General features: G+C 41.5%; 1 protein-coding gene across 1 annotated transcript in view; it reads right to left on the reverse strand.

The window, feature by feature from the left end:
• Nucleotides 1-358: 358 nt before the first annotated feature.
• LOC132996245 (uncharacterized) overlaps nucleotides 359-20,748 on the reverse strand; it is a 31,603-nt gene continuing 11,213 nt past the window's right edge. Inside the window, exons 3-10 of the mRNA XM_061066588.1 lie at nucleotides 10,480-10,809; nucleotides 9,566-9,838; nucleotides 8,665-8,940; nucleotides 7,946-8,218; nucleotides 7,571-7,837; nucleotides 6,698-7,063; nucleotides 6,015-6,151; nucleotides 359-496 (exon numbers count right to left, since the gene is read on the reverse strand). Of these exons, the coding sequence (XP_060922571.1) occupies nucleotides 359-496; nucleotides 6,015-6,151; nucleotides 6,698-7,063; nucleotides 7,571-7,837; nucleotides 7,946-8,218; nucleotides 8,665-8,940; nucleotides 9,566-9,838; nucleotides 10,480-10,809 (2,060 nt within the window). The remainder of the gene's footprint in view (nucleotides 497-6,014; nucleotides 6,152-6,697; nucleotides 7,064-7,570; nucleotides 7,838-7,945; nucleotides 8,219-8,664; nucleotides 8,941-9,565; nucleotides 9,839-10,479; nucleotides 10,810-20,748) is intronic.

The following is a 20,748-nucleotide window of genomic DNA, read 5'->3' on the forward strand; positions in this document are numbered from 1 at the left end:
AGCCAGAGAATGGTCACGGAATTGAGGTTCCTGACCCTACTAATTCATTCTCTATATATATCTTTTTGCTGGATTTGTGTTTCATTTTTAGCTGTTTATGATAAAGTTTCTGGTTAAACGCCCCAAATACATTTCTTTTTCATCAGGGTTTGAGGAGATTATTGCAAAAGATAATTCATAGATTAAATCACAAGCTGTAGCGCCACCATGTGGCTGATGATGAGACCTGCCGGTGGGAGAAAAGTCTTCCCACTGAGACAAAGGTTTAAATGTTCAGCAGAAGAGTTTCCTGCCACAATAAAACACAAACCTTCTTGTCTTCACTTGAAAGCCGGAGTCATCGGTCAGAGCAGAGACGTCATGTGGAGGAAACATCCATCAGCTGCAGAGCTTCACTGGGCAAAGACCAGCTGACCACTGCAGACATGAGCAACTGGCTGAGGAGACACTGGTGGGACCAGAAGGAAACCAGCTCCCACTCAGACAGGAAGTCACACTGAGGACACGTAAGGTGAGGGATTTCAAAATAAAACAGGACACATCGACAGAGTCCAGAGGGGATTTCAAAGTTTAATAAAGATAAAAGAAAGAACACATTAAATTATATGTTTGAATTATAATCTGTTACAGTTCATCACATTTCAAAACAAAAAGCTAAACTGTCTGCAGACGAGTGTTTTCATCAAACAGAGAATTACGAGCCATGGAAATAATCACACATAACCACAGACTGTATATGGATCATAACACACAGACAGACGAGGTCCTTTCTGACATCGTCCTCCATTGAGTCATTGGTGAATAATAACAAAGATATATTTATACTTACGAATGGAAAACATCACAGGTTGCATTCAAACTTTTGTTGCACGACTGCGGCAAAAATAGACAGAATAAACTTTTTTTAGCGGCCAATGCAGATACCGATATCAGTAAAAAACATCACTTCTATATAAAATTGCAATAAAGCTTAAGTAAAACAATATTTCATGAAGAAAAAAAGATAAATTGAAAGGAAACACAAATAAGACAGAATATATAGAACTTGAATTAAGACAAAAAAATTTCAATGTAAAATATAATCATAAAGTACATTGCTTATCCTGTAAAATAAACCTTTTCATATCGGAGCATATCGTAAAAGGCCCATATCGGCCAATTGAAATATTGAACGTAAACACAAAGCAAATATCACAGCATTTATTTTTCCTTTATACTGAAATTCAATCCAGATCAAGTCGTTCTTTCCAATGAGCTGTTACAAAACTGGTGAGTCTAATATGTGAAGGTGTTTAAGGATGAGTGTTGATTTTCATGTTCTTGTTTTCTGGAGGATGCACCGTTCAGAGTCGTCCTGAAACAAAATGACAATAACTGTAAATTTCTAAAGTACACACTTGATACTTCAACACCACAACATGATAAAGGCCGTTCATGGTTTTACACAAAGGATTTGAAATTTGAGACACCAATTGAACTTCATACTCATCGTACAAGAACTATTTTATAATGATATGATGGAGTTTCAGTTAAGGTTTATTTCAAATGCACATGAGCCAGTAGCTGAATAGACAGTTGTTAATATTTGTACCTGAAGCTGAATGTGGATTTTCATTCACGTAGTCAGACGTCTCCTCTGGATCACCTCGGGTTCCTGTGAAGATCAGACAGAAAACGACTTGAGAAGGTGGAGAACCACTGTTTTATTCATTTAGTGGATCTCGTTGCCACTCTAATATCTCTATCACAACCAGCATCACCAGCTTCAGGTGCTCCACACGTGTTCCAATGCAAATGAACGTCCTTGTTGTTCAAACATTATATGGAAGCAGCTAAACCGATCCCTGGTTCAGTTTGATCCGGGTCTGACTACATTCTGGTGCTTTGGTCTGGAGCCGGGTCTGAGGAACCTTTCCACCTGTAACTCTGCTTCAGACTCAACTGAAAAGTCCAAATGTCTGTCTTTGGACCATGTGACTAAAATGACATGTTGAAAACCACGCGTGTGTATTGATGTCATGACATCGTGTTGGACATTTCTGTCCTCATCTGCCTGTCCACCTGAAACCAGAAGGTTTTTCATTTAGGACTTCTCTGCAGGAGGAACATTTTATACTGTACCTTCCTCCGTGTCTCCTCTGATTGATTCATAGATGCAGTCGTCACCTACGAGTCAATAAAAAATCAAATCAACATGAAATGTAATTGGAAACTTTGTGACTAGGTTCTTCTGAAAAGCAACAAGTTAGAAATAGCTGTGAAGGCATTCAGTAGGAGAAGGACGGCTGACCGTGGAGAAGAGACGAGTACACTGGCAGCTGGATTTCATAGTGGTGGAGAGTTGGGTCTGAGCTCTGATTGGTTCTCAGAGACTGGCTGAGCCTGAAACAGTCAAACAATCACAAGTGAATGAAACAGAAAAAGTAAAGTATTGATGTTTGATTGAAGATGAAACAAGAGAGAGTGGAACCAACCTGTCACAACACAGATCTGTGGAAAAGACAAAAATGATCACGTTACATGATTTTTATTTTCCAACCTCTGCTCCATGATTCTTAATTTACAGAATAATCTTTTTTTAGGGGCCAATGCCGATACCGATATCAAGGAGTAAAGAACTATCACTTATATATAAAATTGGCAATAAAGCTTAGGTAAAACAATATCTTTTAAAGAAATAAAGATAAATTGAAAGAAAACACAAATAGGACAGAATATATAGAACTTGAATTAAGACGAAAAATTTCAATGTAAAATATAATCACACAGCACAATGTTTATCCTGTAAAATAAACCTTTTCATATCGGAGCATATCGTAAAAGGCCCATATCAACCAATTGAAATATTGAACGTAAACACAAAGCAAATATCAAAGCATTTATTTTTTCCTTTATACTGAAATTCAATCCAGATCAAGTCGTTCTTTCCAATGAGCTGTTACAAAACTGGTGAGTCTAATATGTGAAGGTGTTTAAGGATGAATGTTGATTTTCATGCTCTTGTTTTCTGGAGGATGCACCATTAATAGTTGTCCTTAAACAAAGTGACAATAACTATTAATTTCTAAAGTACACACTTGATACTTCAACCTGACAACATGATCAAGGCCGTTCATAGTTTTACACAAAGGATTTGAAATGTGAGACACCAATTGAACTGCTTACTCATCGTACAAGAACTATTTAATAATGATATGATGGAGTTTCAGTTGAGGTTTATTTCAAATGTACATGAGCCAGGAGTTGAATAGACAGTTGTTAATATTTGTACCTGAAGCTGAATGTGGATTTTCATTCACGTAGTCAGACGTTTCCTCTGGATCACCTCGGGTTCCTGTGAAGATCAGACAGAAAAAGACTTGAGAAGGTGGAGAACCACTGTTTTATTAATTTAGTTGATCTCGTTGCCACTCTAATATCTCTATCACAACCAGCATCAGCAGCTTCAGGTGCTCCACACGTGTTCCAATGCAAATGAACGTCCTTGTTGATCAAACATTATATGGAAGCAGCTAAACCGATCCCTGGTTCAGTTTGATCCGGGTCTGACTACATTCTGGTGCTTTGGTCTGGATCCGGGTCTGAGGAACCTTTCCATCTGTAACTCTGCTTCAGACTCAACTGAAAAGTCCAAATGTCTGTCTTTGGACCATGTGACTAAAATGAGATGTTGGAAAACCACGCGTGTGTATTGATGTCATGACATCGTGTTGGACATTTCTGTCCTCATCTGCCCGTCCACCTGAAATCAGAAGGTTTTTCATTTAGGACTTCTCTGCAGGAGGAACATTTTATACTGTACCTTCCTCCGTGTCTCCTCTGATTGGTTCATAGATGCAGTCGTCACCTACGAGTCAATAAAAAATCAAATCAACATGAAATGTAATTGGAATCTTTGTGACTAGGTTCTTCTGAAAAGCATCAAGTTAGAAATAGCTGTGAAGGCATTCAGTAGGAGAAGGACGGCTGACCGGGGAGAAGAGACGAGTACACTGGCAGCTGGATTTCATAGTGGTGGACAGTTGGGTCTGAGCTCTGATTGGTTCTCAGAGACTGGCTGAGCCTGAAACAGTCAAACAATCACAAGTGAATGAAACAGGAAAAGTAAAGTATTGCTGTTTTGTTGAAGATGAAACAAGAGAGAGTGGAACCAACCTGTCATAACACAGATCTGTGGAAAAGACAATAATGATCACGTTACATGATTTTATTTTTCAACCTCTGCTCCATGACTATCGTGACAATAGTTTGGAATTAGTTTGATTTAAATGAAATGAACCAGAGCAGCTCTCACTCTTTGAACTCCTGCACCAACACAACAGCAGCAGCGAGAGGAGGAGAATCAGTGTGAAGCCTCCAACCAGCCCAACGAGGAGAATCAGTGTGAAGCCTCCAACCAGCCCAACGACCAGCGGCACAGGAGACGTAGAGGGAGGTGCTGCAGGAGTCACTGATCAGAGGAGGAGCAGTGAGGAGCAAAGAAAGATCCATGACGTGGACAAACAGAGAACCAACACTTCAGCAGATATTTTGACATGAAATAATAATTTAATATATGCAAAAAAGGTTTGTAGATGTAGAAATACTTTGTGTATGTGTAAAAAACTAGTTTCAAGCTGTAAAAATATGTGGAAAAGTTTTATAAGTGTATTCAGCAAGTGGAGCTGGTGTTTAGAAACCGTCTCAAAATACTGAGTAGAAAAGTTTTGAATCTACTTCTCAACCTGGAGACTCCTTTTCTACCTCATATTGATCACACTCACATTTTACTGACATCCAACTCTCCTCTGAGAAGCTTCCTGAATGTTCACACTTGTAGAAACCTTCATCTGACTTTGACACAGCTGAGATTTCCAGTTTCCTTCTGACATCACTTTGGCGGAGTTCACCATTTTGGTAGAAAGAGAATTTGGAATCGAGGTTCGTTCTTCCGTACCATGAGCAGCTGAGAGTAACGGACTGTCCCTCAGTCACAGGATGGGCAGGGCTCTCCAGGAGAACACGACCGTTAACTGTAAACAGTTAAAAAACCATCAACAATGTGAACAACCTGATAATTCAGCTCGTATATAAACAGCATAAGTCTAAATATTATGTTGAGTGAGCAATGCCATGTTATATAGCACAGGTAATGATGTCACGGAGCATGTTGTGCCTGCGTGCACCTGTAACCTGTTGCGCATGCGCTTAATAAACGGTCTCGTGTTCCCAGACCAAGAGAGAAGAAGGTGCTCTGATTTTTCCTCCCGTGATAATTAGTTAACCAATCTGGTGACTGCAAACGGATAGAGCGCTGCAGAGATGTCCACCGCAACATATTAGATGTTAAAGTGGAGCCAAAGTCATTCAATGCACTTTTTGTTAAACTCTGCTCCTCAGGTCCATGAGCTGTACGTTGTGTGTGCGCTGGAAAAACATCTGGTTTCAATACACAGCCCTGGCTTCAAGAGCAGGACGTCTGAGCTCAAGCAGGGGAGAGTTGAGTGTGAGCGCAGGGTTTAGAGTGAGAGCATCACTAAATCTGAATGGGACATCAATAAGTCCTGCTCTCCAACCAAAAGAGCTCCCTCTTGAGTAGAGAGAGGGAAACAGCCTCCGGGTGGCGCTGTGGGCTGTGGCGTCCACACAGTCACGTGATGTCTGCTTGTTTAACGCAGACGGACACACTCTCACAGCTGATTCTGGGCGTTGAACGTGTGGTTTGTGTAAATAAAGAAGGTGAATTTCATCCAGAGATCATGTTTGATGTGATGCACCTTGGTACATGTGGGGGGTGCAGCTCCTGCAGGAGCAGTGAAGGGAGGCAGTGCTCCCCACTTTCAGTTACTCTACCTTTGTATCACATTATGGGATGTTGGAAACATGCACAGTGTGAATAGATTCAATGAAAAACTACAACCTGTAGTGATGTTGAGTGCGTTGCTGATCTCTGATCCAGATCCACACCAGACAACTTCAGAAGGAAGATAATCCATGTTCCATGTGAAGCTTCTCTCCTGAGAGCTGCACTCTACCAATTCTACTTCGTCTTCAGTAAACATCCACAATCTCCACTTAGCAGAGTTTCCCTTGCAGGTCAGATGGATCTTGTCACTATAGAAGTGCTGCACTGAGTCCGGACTCACTGTGAGAGACACTGACGAATAGGAATCTGAAAAACGTGACATGAAGTGTGAAACAGAAACTAATGGTTTAAATTAGTTGAGCATTAAAGACGTGAAGCCATCAGCAGAGACTCCATCGCAGTCACATCTTGTTTTTGGGAATAAGGTCATAATATTACCAGAATACATTTGTAATGTTTCCAGATTAAAGGTGTCATTTTAGGCTTTGCATCATTTTACAGAGGAAACGTCAGAAGGACGACATCGTTTGTTGACATCACAGTGACATCACAGTGACATCATAGTGACATCATGATGATGTCAGTCCGAGCATATGATCATAAATAATATCAACTTCAGGTCAGTCCTATAGGATGCACACAAAGAATAATTCATGTGACATTAGATTTTGGGGAATGATTCTCTGATCAATATAAGCTTCAGATTGTCTCTCTAACCCTGTTTCTGTCTTGACCTTTGACCTATGACCTCTAAAAGTGAATCACCTGGAGGAACCAGCCAAAGTAAAGTTCCCCAAGTAACTGAGCGACTGAAGGGACAACATCTGCTTCAAGAGAAAGAAACAAACTCACCTCCAGACCACACCCACGTTGTCTCACTGTACTCAGTGTAAAACACGGGGTCTCCTCTTCCAGCTCGACATGCATAACCTGCTGACTCCGTCAGGCCTTGGATGACGAAGGAGTTTTGTTCAGTTCCTCCGTCGCTTCCTGGGAGCAGCTCATAACTGAACTTGTTAAGAATGTACCTATCAGGCGGATCAAATTGAGATGACTGTGGACATCTGGGGACTGGATCCGAACTAATGGGGTGAGCTCTGTACCAGTAGAACCTCCACCCTGCAGTCGGCTGTGGACCCCCCCCACAGGTGAGAGTCCCGGAGGCTCCAGGAGTCAGCCATGACGGAGACACAGTGACGACAGGTGGTGGTGCAGCCGCTGAAACGGAACATCGTCACAACAAAAACAAGTCTTCATGTTTGTTTCATTTTGGAACCAATGTAATTTCTAGATGCTTCACATTCAGCCGTCGACATGACTGCCCCCAAAAGTGAAGCCAAATTATAACCACCGCCCCCTGGTGGCTGCCTGCAGTATATATCAACCATGGTTTCTTTCATTTGAGTTTGTTCACGTGTTCATGTTTCTGATCAGTTTGGTTTTAATTAGTTATTTGATGCTATAAAAACAGTAAAACGTCCTGATTGACAGCTGACTCTGACTGGTGATTGGTCGAGCACATGTATGGGCGGGACCTCGATACCCAGCTCCACACCTCCATCATGATTTCACAGACTCTGGCTCTAAATGACCTGAAAAGTGAAAGATGGCTGGTATCCAGGATACTTTGGCTTCTCTTTTGTACATGTGCATTGAACACATATAAACTTTGTAATATTTAAACTTTAACACCTATATTTTAATACTGAATATGACTTGACTCACCGTTAGACAAGGTGAGGGGAGCACTCCATCCTGTGGAGTTCTGCCGTGCACCTTTCAGTCGGCCCTGACACCAGTAGCTGCCGCTCAGATCTGACCCCAGACTGATCCTGAACTCCTTTGTGTTGGGAGGTGCCTGTGAGCTGGTTGCTGTCCATTCATACTCCCACTCAGAGTCTCCTCCCTGGATCTCACACCTCAGGGTGACGGCTTCTCCTCTGTATCTGTTCGGCCAGTTGGGTTGAAGAGTCGCAGCAGCTCTGTTGTGGACTGTTCATATTCACCAGTAAAGACAGAATAACAGCTTGTATCAGCATCAACCTTTACGTCATCTCAACAAACAGTCATGAACGCAGAATGGATTCTCTCCTCACTCACCGATTCCATGAATCCTGACTGAGTTACTGTACTGGGTGTAGTGAACTGGATCTCCTCTTCCTCCTCTGCACCAGTACAGTCCTTCACGTGAGGCACTAGCACTTTGTCCATGGGACTTGAAATCCTCATCCGTCAGGGGCTCCGAGGTTTTCTCACCTCTGAACCAATAATACTTCCATCCAGGTGATGCTGGGCCCACGGAGCAGGTCAGGAGCACACTGCCCCCTACTGGAAAGGCTCTGTGGTCAGCACTCAGGTTCGCCGCTGGTCTTTCTGTTAATGTTAAAAACACTTTGGCATTTAGTCCATTTCATGTGAGTTGAATGAAATGAGTAGAACATGTATCTCCTTCAGTCTTCTGCAGTCTACAAACTAAAACAGCAGTAAAAGCAAAAGCACAGAATGGTTTGGTCCAGATTATACCACCTGTTTGCCACATCAGAGCCACAAGTTAGCCACAGCCGTTCCGTACATTAACCAAATTGCTGGATTCTGAACAGCAATTGTTTCGTCCCAGATGAGAATAACATCTAAACATCGGTGAACATCATCTTACTCGCCAATAGGCTGATCGCAACAACGAGATAAATATCAGTAAGATGTTCAGCTTTTGAATCGGTGCATCCCTCGTTACTTTTTTGTTGTATTCTATTTCTTATCAGTGCATATGAACATAAACTGAAGGAGACATTTGCCAGTTTCTCAAAACTCTTTCTCACCAGAAACTGTTAATGTGACGTCATCGCTCCACTTGGTCGTGGAATTCAAGTTCTTCTTGTCTTTAGCCAAACACCTGTAGCTTCCACTGTCGGACGAGGACGCATTGACAATCCTGTATTCATCGTGTGTTGGAACCGTAGTTGAGTTGGGTTTGGTCCATTCATACTCCCACTCAGCTGGTACATCTGCAGGGACCTCACACCGGACAGTGATCGTCTCACCGCTGAAGACCAGAGACCAGTCAGGCTGCAGGGCCACAGACGCCTTGTGGGAAACTGATCACAAATAGAAACAGAGAACAGAAGAAAGTAGAATGGCTCAGTACAGCTCCTCCCTCCACCAAACTGTACAGATACCAGTCCTCTCATCTTTTGATCATTGAAATAATCATAAAAGAATCACACAATCTTAAAGCAAAACACTTTGCAACTGTTTAACCTTAAAACAGCAGCTTCCAAGTTAATGTAATGATTCTCTGTCTTAATAAGGAGAAAGTTTCCTCCTTCTCTCCCTGAGCGTCTGTTCTCTGTGACTCTGGTGAGTGGGTTCCATCTCCTGAGAGAAGAACTGACTGAGAGTCACAACCTGTCTCAACCAGCTGCAGCTGAAGAGTGAAGCTGAACTGAGATCAGTTAGAAACACTCTGAAGTTATTAAAAATTAGCACGTAGAGGCTGCAGAGGGCGCTGTTGCTCAGTAAAAGTTACATCGTGTTAAAGAAAGTCTGGATGTTTGGATTCCATCTAAATTTCATCGGTTCTGTCCCAAGTTTTGTGGAAATCCATCCAGTAGTTTTTGCGTAATCCTGCTGACAAACAAATAAAGAAAGAAACGTCCAGGGACAGAATATAACCTCCACAGCGGAGGTAACTAGTCTTTGGATTTCTAAAAGTACTCTTACCTCTGTTCTCTATTGTGACTCGGTTGCTGTCCTCTGTGAGGAAGGTTGTGTCTCCTCTCCGTCCTCTGCAGCTGTAGATGCCTTCCTCTGAGATGCTGATTCCATCATCTGTTTCATTATATCTTAGGATCTGAGCTGCAGAGGAGGCTGAGGTTCTTCTGAACCAGTCGTATCTCCACTCAGACGGGTTCTCCACAGAGCAGCTCAGTGCTACGCTTCCATTTCCTGTGAGGGTTGTGTTATCGGCAGTCAGCCTGGGCCTGGGTTTATCGGCTTTCAAAGTGCGTGAGAGAAAATGAAAGACAAATTAAATGGAGAAAAAGATTAAAGCGTATGAAGCAGAGTTTCACTCAGTAGAGGACAAAGTTCTGATCGTAGAATATATAAGAGAAAAAAGGTCTAATGATGAATGTCAACATGTAAAAGGTTCATTGATCCCCACATAGCTCAATGCTTCTGAACCAGATGTGTCCCACACTGTCACACTGGCATCCAGCCCACACACCTCATGGAGTGATGGCACTGGGGCAGTCCACTGCTGTTTGCCAGAGCCGGGCCACAGATGAGCCGGAGCAATACCGTGTGTCAACCACAAGGGTTAGGGTTAGGCCCCCATGTGTTATGTGCTGTTTGAGCCATGTTCACCATTCATGGACCACTTGAGGTCCACATCCAGATCACACTTTGCCTACAACACCTGATGTGAGCCAGAAAGACCCAGGTTGGTTTTAAGGTATTTGGGCCACATTAGCTGGTTTACATGTGGACCAGTTCAGGTCCACACCCAGATGCTTTCTGGGGATTGGGTGGAAATTGGTTCAGTAGCTTTTACGTAATCCTGCCAAGAACAACCAATAGAAAGAGGTGAAGACGTCACGTCCTCGGTGGAGGTTTTGAAAGACGATTGGACGTACGTGTTACTCTCAGCTGGAAGGCCTCGCTCCACTCTGTTGAGGAATACCAGTCCGCTCTGGCCTTACACCAGTACTCTCCACTGTGGAAAACAGAGGCAGTGCCCAGCCTGTATTCACTGTGTGTGGGAGCTGTGTCTGGACCAGTGACTGGTTGGTGGGAGCTTGTTGTCCTCCATTCATATTCCCACTGGGTGTCTCCTCCTCCCTGGATCTCACACCTGACAGAGATCGTCTCACCGCTGAATATCTGAGTCCAGTTGTGTTGCAGCACGACAAAGCTTCTGTTGGACACTGAACATTCAAACACAAATATCAAACCAACAGAGAGAACTGGTTAATATTGCTGCTGACTGGTTCTGTTTTCATCGTAGCCAGTCATGAAAGCCTGCTACTTCATGTTTCTACTGTCCCAGTTATTGTGAAGTGCTTTACTTGGTCAGCACAGCACCCCCCCCCCCCCCCCGCACAAACATAGTTAGAGGAAATACAAACCAGAGTTTTGTTCTATAAGTTTGCAGTTCATTCATATACTCGCTGATCTTAGTAACATACATGAAGAAAAATGGGATGAAATATACATATTAATAAAGATAGAGATCAATAAAGGAAAGAGCTGACTCACATTCAGTGTGTCCACAGGAGAGGAGTGTATTCAGCACTGAAAGAAACATTGGTATCTCATCAGACATTATTAAACCTGGTAAATAATCAAACACAGTACAGACTCTAGTAATAAGTCTGTTAGTAAGTACTGTTTTATTGTAGAAGCGAGTATGAGCAGTAGTATTAAAACTACTCATCAAAGAAATTATACAAAAGTATGAAATGATGATGAAGGAAAGGACCGCGGACCCAATACTTACAGTATAACAGAGTTTATTACACAGAAGTTTCACAGGTCAGGACGAGCTCCAGAGACTCGGAGAAATCACACAGCCAAATGGTGAGGTCTGACTTCCAGGGGTCGGACACACAGTATATATAGAGAGATTGGTTCCGCCCATGACTTCAGGTAAATGCCGTCCCCCATGGGATTTCTGACTAAAGATGGACATGTTTTTGTGTCCGAACATGAAGACACATTGGTCAAGAACATTCCTTCTACTCTCATCCATTAGCTAGTCAGAGGTCATTCCCAGAGTCAAAGGTCATTTCAAAAAGGTAGAGAACTTCTAAGATAAACATCTGGAGGACTCTCTGAGAATGTCTGAGAGTCCAGAAGGCAGGTATCATAAACGTAAGCCTATCATTATGTTTTGAACACACACGAACATGTTCTACTCTAACGAATATACGACATAACCCCCCTTCGAGAGTAAGTAAAGTCTCGAAATAATCAAAAGAACAAAACATAAAGGTTTATGATCATGACAAAAATGACAATCTGTCTACTGCATAATTTTAACAACATAACAACATTAAAGTAGTCTAGGAATGAGAGTGAAAAACCTGTCTGGCAGCTATCTTTCTTGAAATATCCATCAAACAATCTAGACAGGAAAATTCTCTCATGGCCCCTCTGCCTCGGGCGACCATACATAGTAATCCTATACCACTGAAATGAAGAAGTTTAGCAAATTGTTTAAGGAAATGTCTTTAAGCAAATACATATGGAACTCTCAGCAAATAAAAACAAAACAATGTCCCAGGTCAGGTTGGTCGACCCATAGGACCCTCCTATGGACCTTTTCCTTGCCTAGCCCCACTGTCCCTAAGCGCCAAGAAAATAAAGAAAACATCTGAGGTCCCAGTATATTTACCTAATAACAGAAAACATAATTTTTCCAAGTAATCAACACACAAAGAATATAATTCACTTTTAATAGTACTCATGCAATATATGTAAGACATAAGAATGTATAACACTGCAGTTTCTCAGCAGCATTGACTCTCAGTTGTAGTATCGATGACTTCTTGAATCTGGATGTTGTATCGTTGTCCAGAGTCCTTCAGTCCATTCGTATTGTTCATGTTTGAGGTGCCCATTCAACACATCAGAGTCCCTGAACAATCCACCCACCATAATTAAAAAAAAATAATAATAATTTATTAACATTTTTTTTTTTTTAAACTAATAATTTGGTAGAACTTAAATGGCACGTACTTATAGAACTTTGTAGTTTTGCTTTATTTTTGAAGAAATCGTACTTTTTTGATTCTTGTTTTTCTGGGTTTGGACCCTCGGGGTTGAAATGCACTTATTGTGAGTCGCTTTGGATAAAAGCGTCAGCTAAATTAAATTTGCCCGGGAGTGTGGTGTATAGGGCTCGAAATGCACATGATCTCCCTTCACTTGTTCCCTTTTCCCTGTGAGCCCTTCTATAAAATGAGAGGATCAAGGAAACGAAAAGTGGACAATGAGTGCCGAGTGTTTAACACGGAGTCGACAACAAAATACTTTTTCACTGAAGTCCAATCGAAGGCTGTTTGCCTGATATGCCGAGAAACTGTCGCAGTTTTCATGAAGTACAACATCAGCCATCACTTTGCTACGAAGCATGCTAACTACGCTAGCAAGCAGTCAACCCAAGAACGGGCGGCTGCAGCTCAGAGGTTGGCGACTAATTTACAGACTCAGCAACATTTTTTTTCACAGACAAACTGCGATTAAAGAGTCATCTACCAAGGCATGTTTTTTGGGGGGCATAGCAAAGGCTAGCAAGCCTTTCTCTGAAGGTGGATTTTTGTTAAATGGCCTTGCAAATAAGTGCTTTGCTACTTGGTAAAGGCCAAATCCTTTCATGTAATGATTTTTCCATGTCATTTATATTAGTTCACAAAAACACTCGATCCATCTGTTCCTGGCCCGGCCCCTCTGTCAAATTTTGGAACCCATTGTGGCCCGCGAGTCAAAAAGTTTGCCCACCCCTGTTCTAGAATGAAAGAAAAGAAAACCAGTATCTTTTGCATACAAAACAGATTAAAACATCAATACAGATTAACATTCTATAAGTAAATGAGAAATTATAAGTCACATTTACCAATTCCCCCCTGGAAACACATCACTAATAGCCTGACGTTGTCATACTCATGATTCTAGTCAGAATATGAGTCTGAGACCGCTCCATTGGGCTGTGATTATGGGGCGTGTTTCAACAGAACCAGGAAACAAAATGCCTCTTCGCTCAATTGGATAGACCTACAACCAATCAGAGCAACGTAGTATGTGACGTATGTCAAGCGACGCATAGTTGTCAGTTGTCTGTTTCACGAGTTTATTCACTCTCTAAATAAATCAATGGAAATGCTGCTAAAGCCGCTCGTATATCCACCGGAGGCAAAGCCCCCAGGAAGCAGCTGGTGACCAGGGCTGCTCGTGAGAGCCCCGGCCGGCGGCGGCGTGAAGAAGCCCGCTACGGATCTCTCTCAGAGCCCCGGGACCGGCCCGGGGCTCTGAGAGAGATCCGTCCCTACCAGAAATCCACGGAGCTGCTGATCCGCAAGCTGCGTGGCAGAGCTCCGCTGTCATGGCTCTTCAGGAGCGTTTTACACTTCCTTGTTGCTCCAACATTAACAGCGTCCCAACATGTGTCTTTTGTCTCATATGTGCTGAGGAGCGTAGCCCCCCCCCCCCCCACTCTCTTTTTATTTATATGACTGCTTGTGTGGCTGCAGCATCGGGGCCAGCTGATAAATTAAACTTTTTATGAATCCCGTAGGAGGACGGCAAAAACATCTGTTTGATCTACAAATGCCTTGATCACGTTCCTCTGTTCCTCTTTCAAAATGAATGCGCTGTCGATGTCTCTGAAACAGACTCGATGGCAGCATCGACACATCTCAGCTCTGCAGGCAGCGCTCTCTGGTGACGTGGTTGATTACGTCACTGTAGATCATCTGTCAATCATCGTATAAAGCCCGCCCTGACGATTTGATTGGTCCGATCAGCTCCTGATCGGCCATAGTTTCTCCCCAACGGAGCGACTCCAGACCGAACTTCCCGAACAACAAATGTTGTGGGCGGGGCTAAGTTCGTCTGGCACCCAGGCTACACCACTAATGTAATAAGAAACTATGAAATAACCAAGGATTTGGAGACCATCCAGCGTTTTCCAACAGGCCAAACGCATCTCCTATAAGCTTCTGCGAATATTCTTCACACACCAACAAGATCAAGTTTCACTGCTACAGGTCTCCTATTGCCTGCATGATGTGGGAGTAGCACTGATGTCATGTAAACTGCCTGTGTGACAGGTCAGTCAGAGCCTGAAGTCAGGGTAAATTGCCCTTCCTAGTGTTATCTCTAATGATCTTAAGCTTCTTTTAATGCCTGGTCGTAATTAGCACTGACATAGACATGTGGAGTGTAACTTTCTCTGTTAGACTAAAACCCAAACCAATATTGTCTATCTTTATCAATTTGAATGCTGAAAAATGCATTTACCAGATCAACATAAGAGAATCATTGCTAGAGGATTATTTAAAGATTTGGAACAGACAAAGCACATTGTTGTACTGCGACGTTGACAACTAAGCTGGCCGTAAAAATCTGTATTAAGACTTCCGATCCAAGATACTGAATAAGCTTCAGTCTCTGTTGTCATCAATGATTGGTGAAGAATTTTGTTTGGCACTTCCACCAGACAGCCGTCTGGCGCACACTCCAATCTACACAAAGCATCTCTTCCCAAAAGTGCAATAGGTGTATGTTCTGATACCAATATGGGTATTTTAATTTTCAGATTTTTGTAGCAGAGCTCAATTGGTTCTGTAAGAGGAATCAGCTGTTTTACTCCCTCAAACCCCATTGTCTGAATCCATTGACCAGACATGAGGAGATGTATAGCATTGACAGGCCCGAATACAAGTAAAAGCAGCTCCGCTATCCACCATCACATCACCATCACCAATGGTCGATTATTTACTTTCACTTATATTGTTGGATCTCTCTCCGGCCCAGATACTATCAGCTGACACCCCCCTTTGAGTCTTCAGGGCACCTCTAGAATCCTGGTTCTGGGCCCCTGTAAGGGTTCAACGGTCCCCTGGGTGGCCCTGATTGACCCCTGAATCCTCCCCTGAAGTTTCCTCTGAAATTTCCTCTGAAACTTCCTCTGAAATGTCCTCTGAAATGTCCCCTGAAATTTCCTCCTGACCTGTTGCAGTCACGGGCAAAATGACCTTATTGTCCACAATTATAACATTCTTCTAAACGTTTTTGAAAATTAGGATAAAACCTTCCTCTCCAGGTCTGTGCTTGATAAAAAGCTGGCTGTGGGTAGGAGACGAAAGGAACCACCGATGATGGCTGGAACCGCCTGACTGCAGGGTCATATCCTCCCATGGTCCCTTCAGGATCCCTCTGATCATTATCGTATGCATATTCCATCCTTCTGATCCTAGTTCCCGAATTTGTCGTTCTCTCCTTTCTTGTGGAACTTGGATACATCGTTATTGTTGCTTCTGCTTGTCCCATATCTTCTACGTTTTTATCTCTCTTATTTGCAGCTTTGATCAGTTTCTGACCCTCATTTTCAAACAACTGGAGAATGCCGAGCTCCACTTCTTTCTTTTCTTTGCGTTTCTGTCCCTTTTTTCCCTCCTTTTGTCCTACCTTATATGTGGACACAAGTAGTTGAATTATTTTAATTACATCTGGGTTGAAAGTCCCCTCTACCGGCCATGGTTGGTCAATTTCAGGCCAGCGCTTCTGCCATTTTTCAGATATTTTTGCAATGTTTATGTCTTTAATTAAGGGATTGTTTTTCTGTATTACATGAACAGGAGTAATTACCTTTGGACTTTTAGTGGCTTTCTTCCACATTGTAGCAGCTTCCTTTTGTTGCCTTATTGTAAATTAAAAAATGTAATAGCTAAGATTTAAATCTACTTAAAGCTATTTAGATTACTCCTCCCCCCTTTGTTGTTTTCAATCAATAAATCAACAAACCAACCAACAAATCCATTCATTCATGTTGTAAAGGTCACCGCAGTGCACTTTATGGATCAAAAAAAAAAGCTACATATGTCATTGGTCAGACACCTTAAAACTATAGGAATGAGGAAGTGGATCTATGTATGTATTTGTTTATTATTTGTGTGATTGTTTATTATTTGTGTGATTATGTAAATATGGGGTTTTTATAAAGGAAATGTGTTAAATATGGGGAAGTGACGTCCCGTCGAGAGGTGTGTGTTTTTTTTGGAGCTGCGGGCGGGCGGTGCGGCCAGTGGTTCGAGGAACTGGATATATCATTTACAACCGAAAGGATTTTTTCTCTGGAACGGGATTATTACCTGGGAGATTTTTGTAATGGCTTATATCGTGGACTGAACATTTTCTGGGCACTGGAAGGGGGTGAGAAAGCGTGGACTTTGATTTGTTTGCGGCACTCACCTCGCCACACCTGCAGACATTTTTGTTTTGGACGTTTGTTTGGGGATTATGTTTGGACCTGGGGTGGGAAAATATTGTTGTTTGAGTGTGTGTAAATAGCTTGTTTATGTTCACGGGTCCGCCAATGTTTGCGGGCATGAGCGAGGGGGGTTATTGGTGTTTTGTGTAAATACAGTATATAATAAGCAACCTGTTTGAGTGTTTTCCGTTTATATATATATTTAGTTAATTTTTGGTAAGACCGATAACTAGGTTATCGGTCCAATTAGGGATTTTTCGTTTATGTTAACTTGTTCAGGCAGCGTGCAACAAACACAGTGGGTCGGCTCCGCCCGTGTCCTTTAAATTTAATGCGTAGTAACTTTGCCCTGGGGTTGAAACAGGGCGATTTGTTACAATGTAGCAAAACCACTTATTCACCACAGCCAAATAAAAATTAAATTGACTTCCCAACTCTAAAGGAATCAAAAGCTCATTAATGTAATATCACAACTCAAAATCCGCTTATAATGTTTGACAAAAAGATCACGCACTCCCACAAGTGACTAACTGTCACCAAATGTGCTCTTAGTCGCAGCAAACAATCACCAAACATTCATCTCAAATCATAAAACAGTGGTGAATCTCCAACACAGCTCAGATCAGAATAAACCACGTGCAAACTCACATTTGCAACTCTAAGCTGAGTTTAGACCAAATAATCCTATTCCATTAATTAATTAAATGCATTAACTGGTCAGTCTGTTGCCAAACCTTATATTTTATTTTTTTGTTTTGAGTAGCTAAAGCATTTAGTATTGCATGTGTATGTAAACAAATGAATGTGCTCTATTAATATCCCTATAATAGCTTATAAATGAAAGCCGGTTAAAATGTGTATCAGCAATAATAACTATAAGTGAGAACATATACAAATATGTAAATGCAGGTCTTTTGCTAAAGAGTTTGTGTATCAACTGTACCCCCCTTCATCAGTCTGGAGCCAGGAGCTGCACATGCAGATGTCAGCAAGCCTCAGGCCGTGTTGCACCAGCCAGTTGTCTTCTCATCTGTTCACCTCAAATTCTCACTCATCGTAAGGGAAAAGAACCAGACAGTGATTAAGTATCTTATGAACCCATTAGGTCCTTTCAACAGCATAATAGGTGATTCAATATGATTATCAGTCTTAGTGTTGTATTAGGTCCTTCACATGCAGTGCATATTAAGACTATTTAGATCAGTTCCATTGTCCAAATGTTATATTTTTTCATTTACTTATTTAAAGAAATTCTTCACTTTAAGCATTAGTTACCATAAGTCTACAATCAATCTCCAAAACGCTATCGTATGGAGCAAAATAGGAAACTTAGTAATATAATCATCATCAAAATAATTCTTTCGAGGGAGAACAAGCAATAAAAAGGATCGAACAGCTTTCAGGTCATACACAGTTCAGACCATTAAAACAGTCCAAGTCTTAGACTATTTTGACAGTTTATATATGTATGTAGATACAGATCAAGAAATCTACCCCTCATCTACGATATAGGTCTCAACCATACTCAGTTAATTTTTTCTATACATCATGTCACATATATTAAAGATGCATCAACTATAATACTGTAGGAGAAAACAAACTGCTGTTGTTGTGGACACAGTTATGCGCCTTTGTTAACCAATGCTGTAAAAATTTCAGCCAACATCCTTTCTAAACATGATTCATCCCATGCGTTAACTTTTATTATCAGAGAAAGTGTGCGACAGAGAGTGGCTGTGTCTAGTCAATGTAAACAATTTCCATTATTTAAAAAAATGTCAAATTAAACCCAATGTGTTCCCAAAGTGAACCCATAACTAAGTACTGTTGAATTTAATGAAAACCAAATGAAATAAAGCGTTCAAACAATAAAATATTTTTTGAAACTCAGCTTAAACCAAACCCCATTAAATAATTATTTCCTTAAACTCTTTGTGACTCTTGTCCCTGTGTCTTACAGAAGGTGAGACCTTGAAAATCTCCCCTCATGTCACTGCACCAAAGCTTTTAGAAGATTTATTATACTCCCCTGGCATGCACATTCCCCCTCTCTGAACAGATGCTTTTCTCTCAGGGAAACTGAGGAGAGGTCTCTTTCAGTGATTTTTGTTTAATTTAGCCAACAATCCCACATTTCCTAATTTAAACCCCGACTTGTTCAATAGTCAAAGTTCCTTTAATATTTTAACAGATGTAAAAGTTGTCTGATTACTTTAAACAGCTCTCTCTCCTCTCTCTCCTAAATGTGTATAAATGTAATTCCTGTTATTTGTTAAAGGAGTTCATAAAACTCTCACCCCACACTTTATTTTATTTATTACACGAGAGAGAAAAAGAGAGAGAGAGTTCTCTAATTGTTAGAGTCTGTCCCCATGACCCACAACAGATTGTTATCACAGTGAAAATCCCCCCTCACGTTTCTTAACTCCCCTCTTTGCTCCAAACGGGAGCGGTTCACACAGGAGAGACACACAGAAACACCAGTAAGGGGGGGGCTGTGGCAACAGGAGAAGGCAAACTCATGTATTACGTCGCTAATTGTTTTATTTAATATAGAGAACAAAATGTCTGTCCTTATAAGTTACCAAATTTCCCATTTATAACCACAACATATATATATTTAATCAATCATAAAACCTTTTGTTAATTTAGACCAAACAGATCAGCTCCTGCTGCATTTTTCTTTTCTCACACAGCAATGTCCACATTCATCATACACACACACCAGCACATGGAGAAAGTGTGAACCAGTGGAGGGAATGAATGGTTATATTTATTAAGTCTCCCTAATGGAGCTCATCATGTCATTACGTCCTCTTATAAGGGAGGTTCATAGTTCATAAGCCCCCTTAAAAGAGGTTCATTGTGTCATTACGAGGCTCATGTTTTATAGTCCTCTCATATATTTTCATCAATCATGTTGTTTCAATTCTGGCCAGAAAACAACAAAATACACACACACATCCAAAAAACAACACTGCAGATTTGACAAAAAACAAACAAACACAATCATCCAAACTCCCAAAAAACAACTTGTTCATATCACAGTCACACATCATGCCCCTGCTGCATTTTTGTCTCACACAGCTCGAACATAGTAATGAACATAATCTTCTCACACTCACACACACAAGAGACAGAGGGAGAGAGCCATTCCTGTCACACACATACACATCTGGGATGGCCCCCTGTACACAAACGCACACACACATCTTCACAGCCAAAGCGCTCCAGTCACACAAGCATGCTATCAGCCGCTTTTATCTTAATTTTTGTTACCCAATGAGATGAAAATATCCGGTGAGTGGCTTCTTCCAACGCTATTCGCCAATAATGTCAGAGCGGGAGCATATTACCGGATGTATATTTCTTCATCTCCAGTTATTAAAACTGAGGCCCGTTCTGCTGCTCCTTCTCTGAGGGCTTTAATATCCAGATTCTGCGGCTTATTGATCAATTCCTTTGTCCTGTACTTTCAGTACATTTACTCTTTGCTGTACTTTCAGTACTGTTACTCTTTCCTGTACTTTCAGTACTGTTACTCTTTTCTGTACCTTCAGTACTGTTACTCTTTTCTATACTTTCAGTACTTCCCCCCTCTTATTGGCGATGTGGACTTCGCAAATAAGATCAAATTTAGCACGGAGTTTCACTTCACATCAAACAACACGCCCCTAAAAACAGGTTCTATAGCGGTGTGACTAGACAACAGACACACACACAACAGCCCCAATGAACCCACTCCAGTCCAGAAGGCAGGTATCATAAACGTAAGCCTATCATTATGTTTTGAACACACATGAACATGTTCTACTCTAACGAATATACGACAAGAATCAATAACTCAATGAATCAAAGAAGTTAAAATATCATTGATCTACTGAGTTTGATCCATTTATTTGAATTCATGTGG

Source organism: Limanda limanda, chromosome 22, assembly GCF_963576545.1.
Source record: "Limanda limanda chromosome 22, fLimLim1.1, whole genome shotgun sequence".
Lineage (NCBI taxonomy): Eukaryota > Metazoa > Chordata > Actinopteri > Pleuronectiformes > Pleuronectidae > Limanda > Limanda limanda.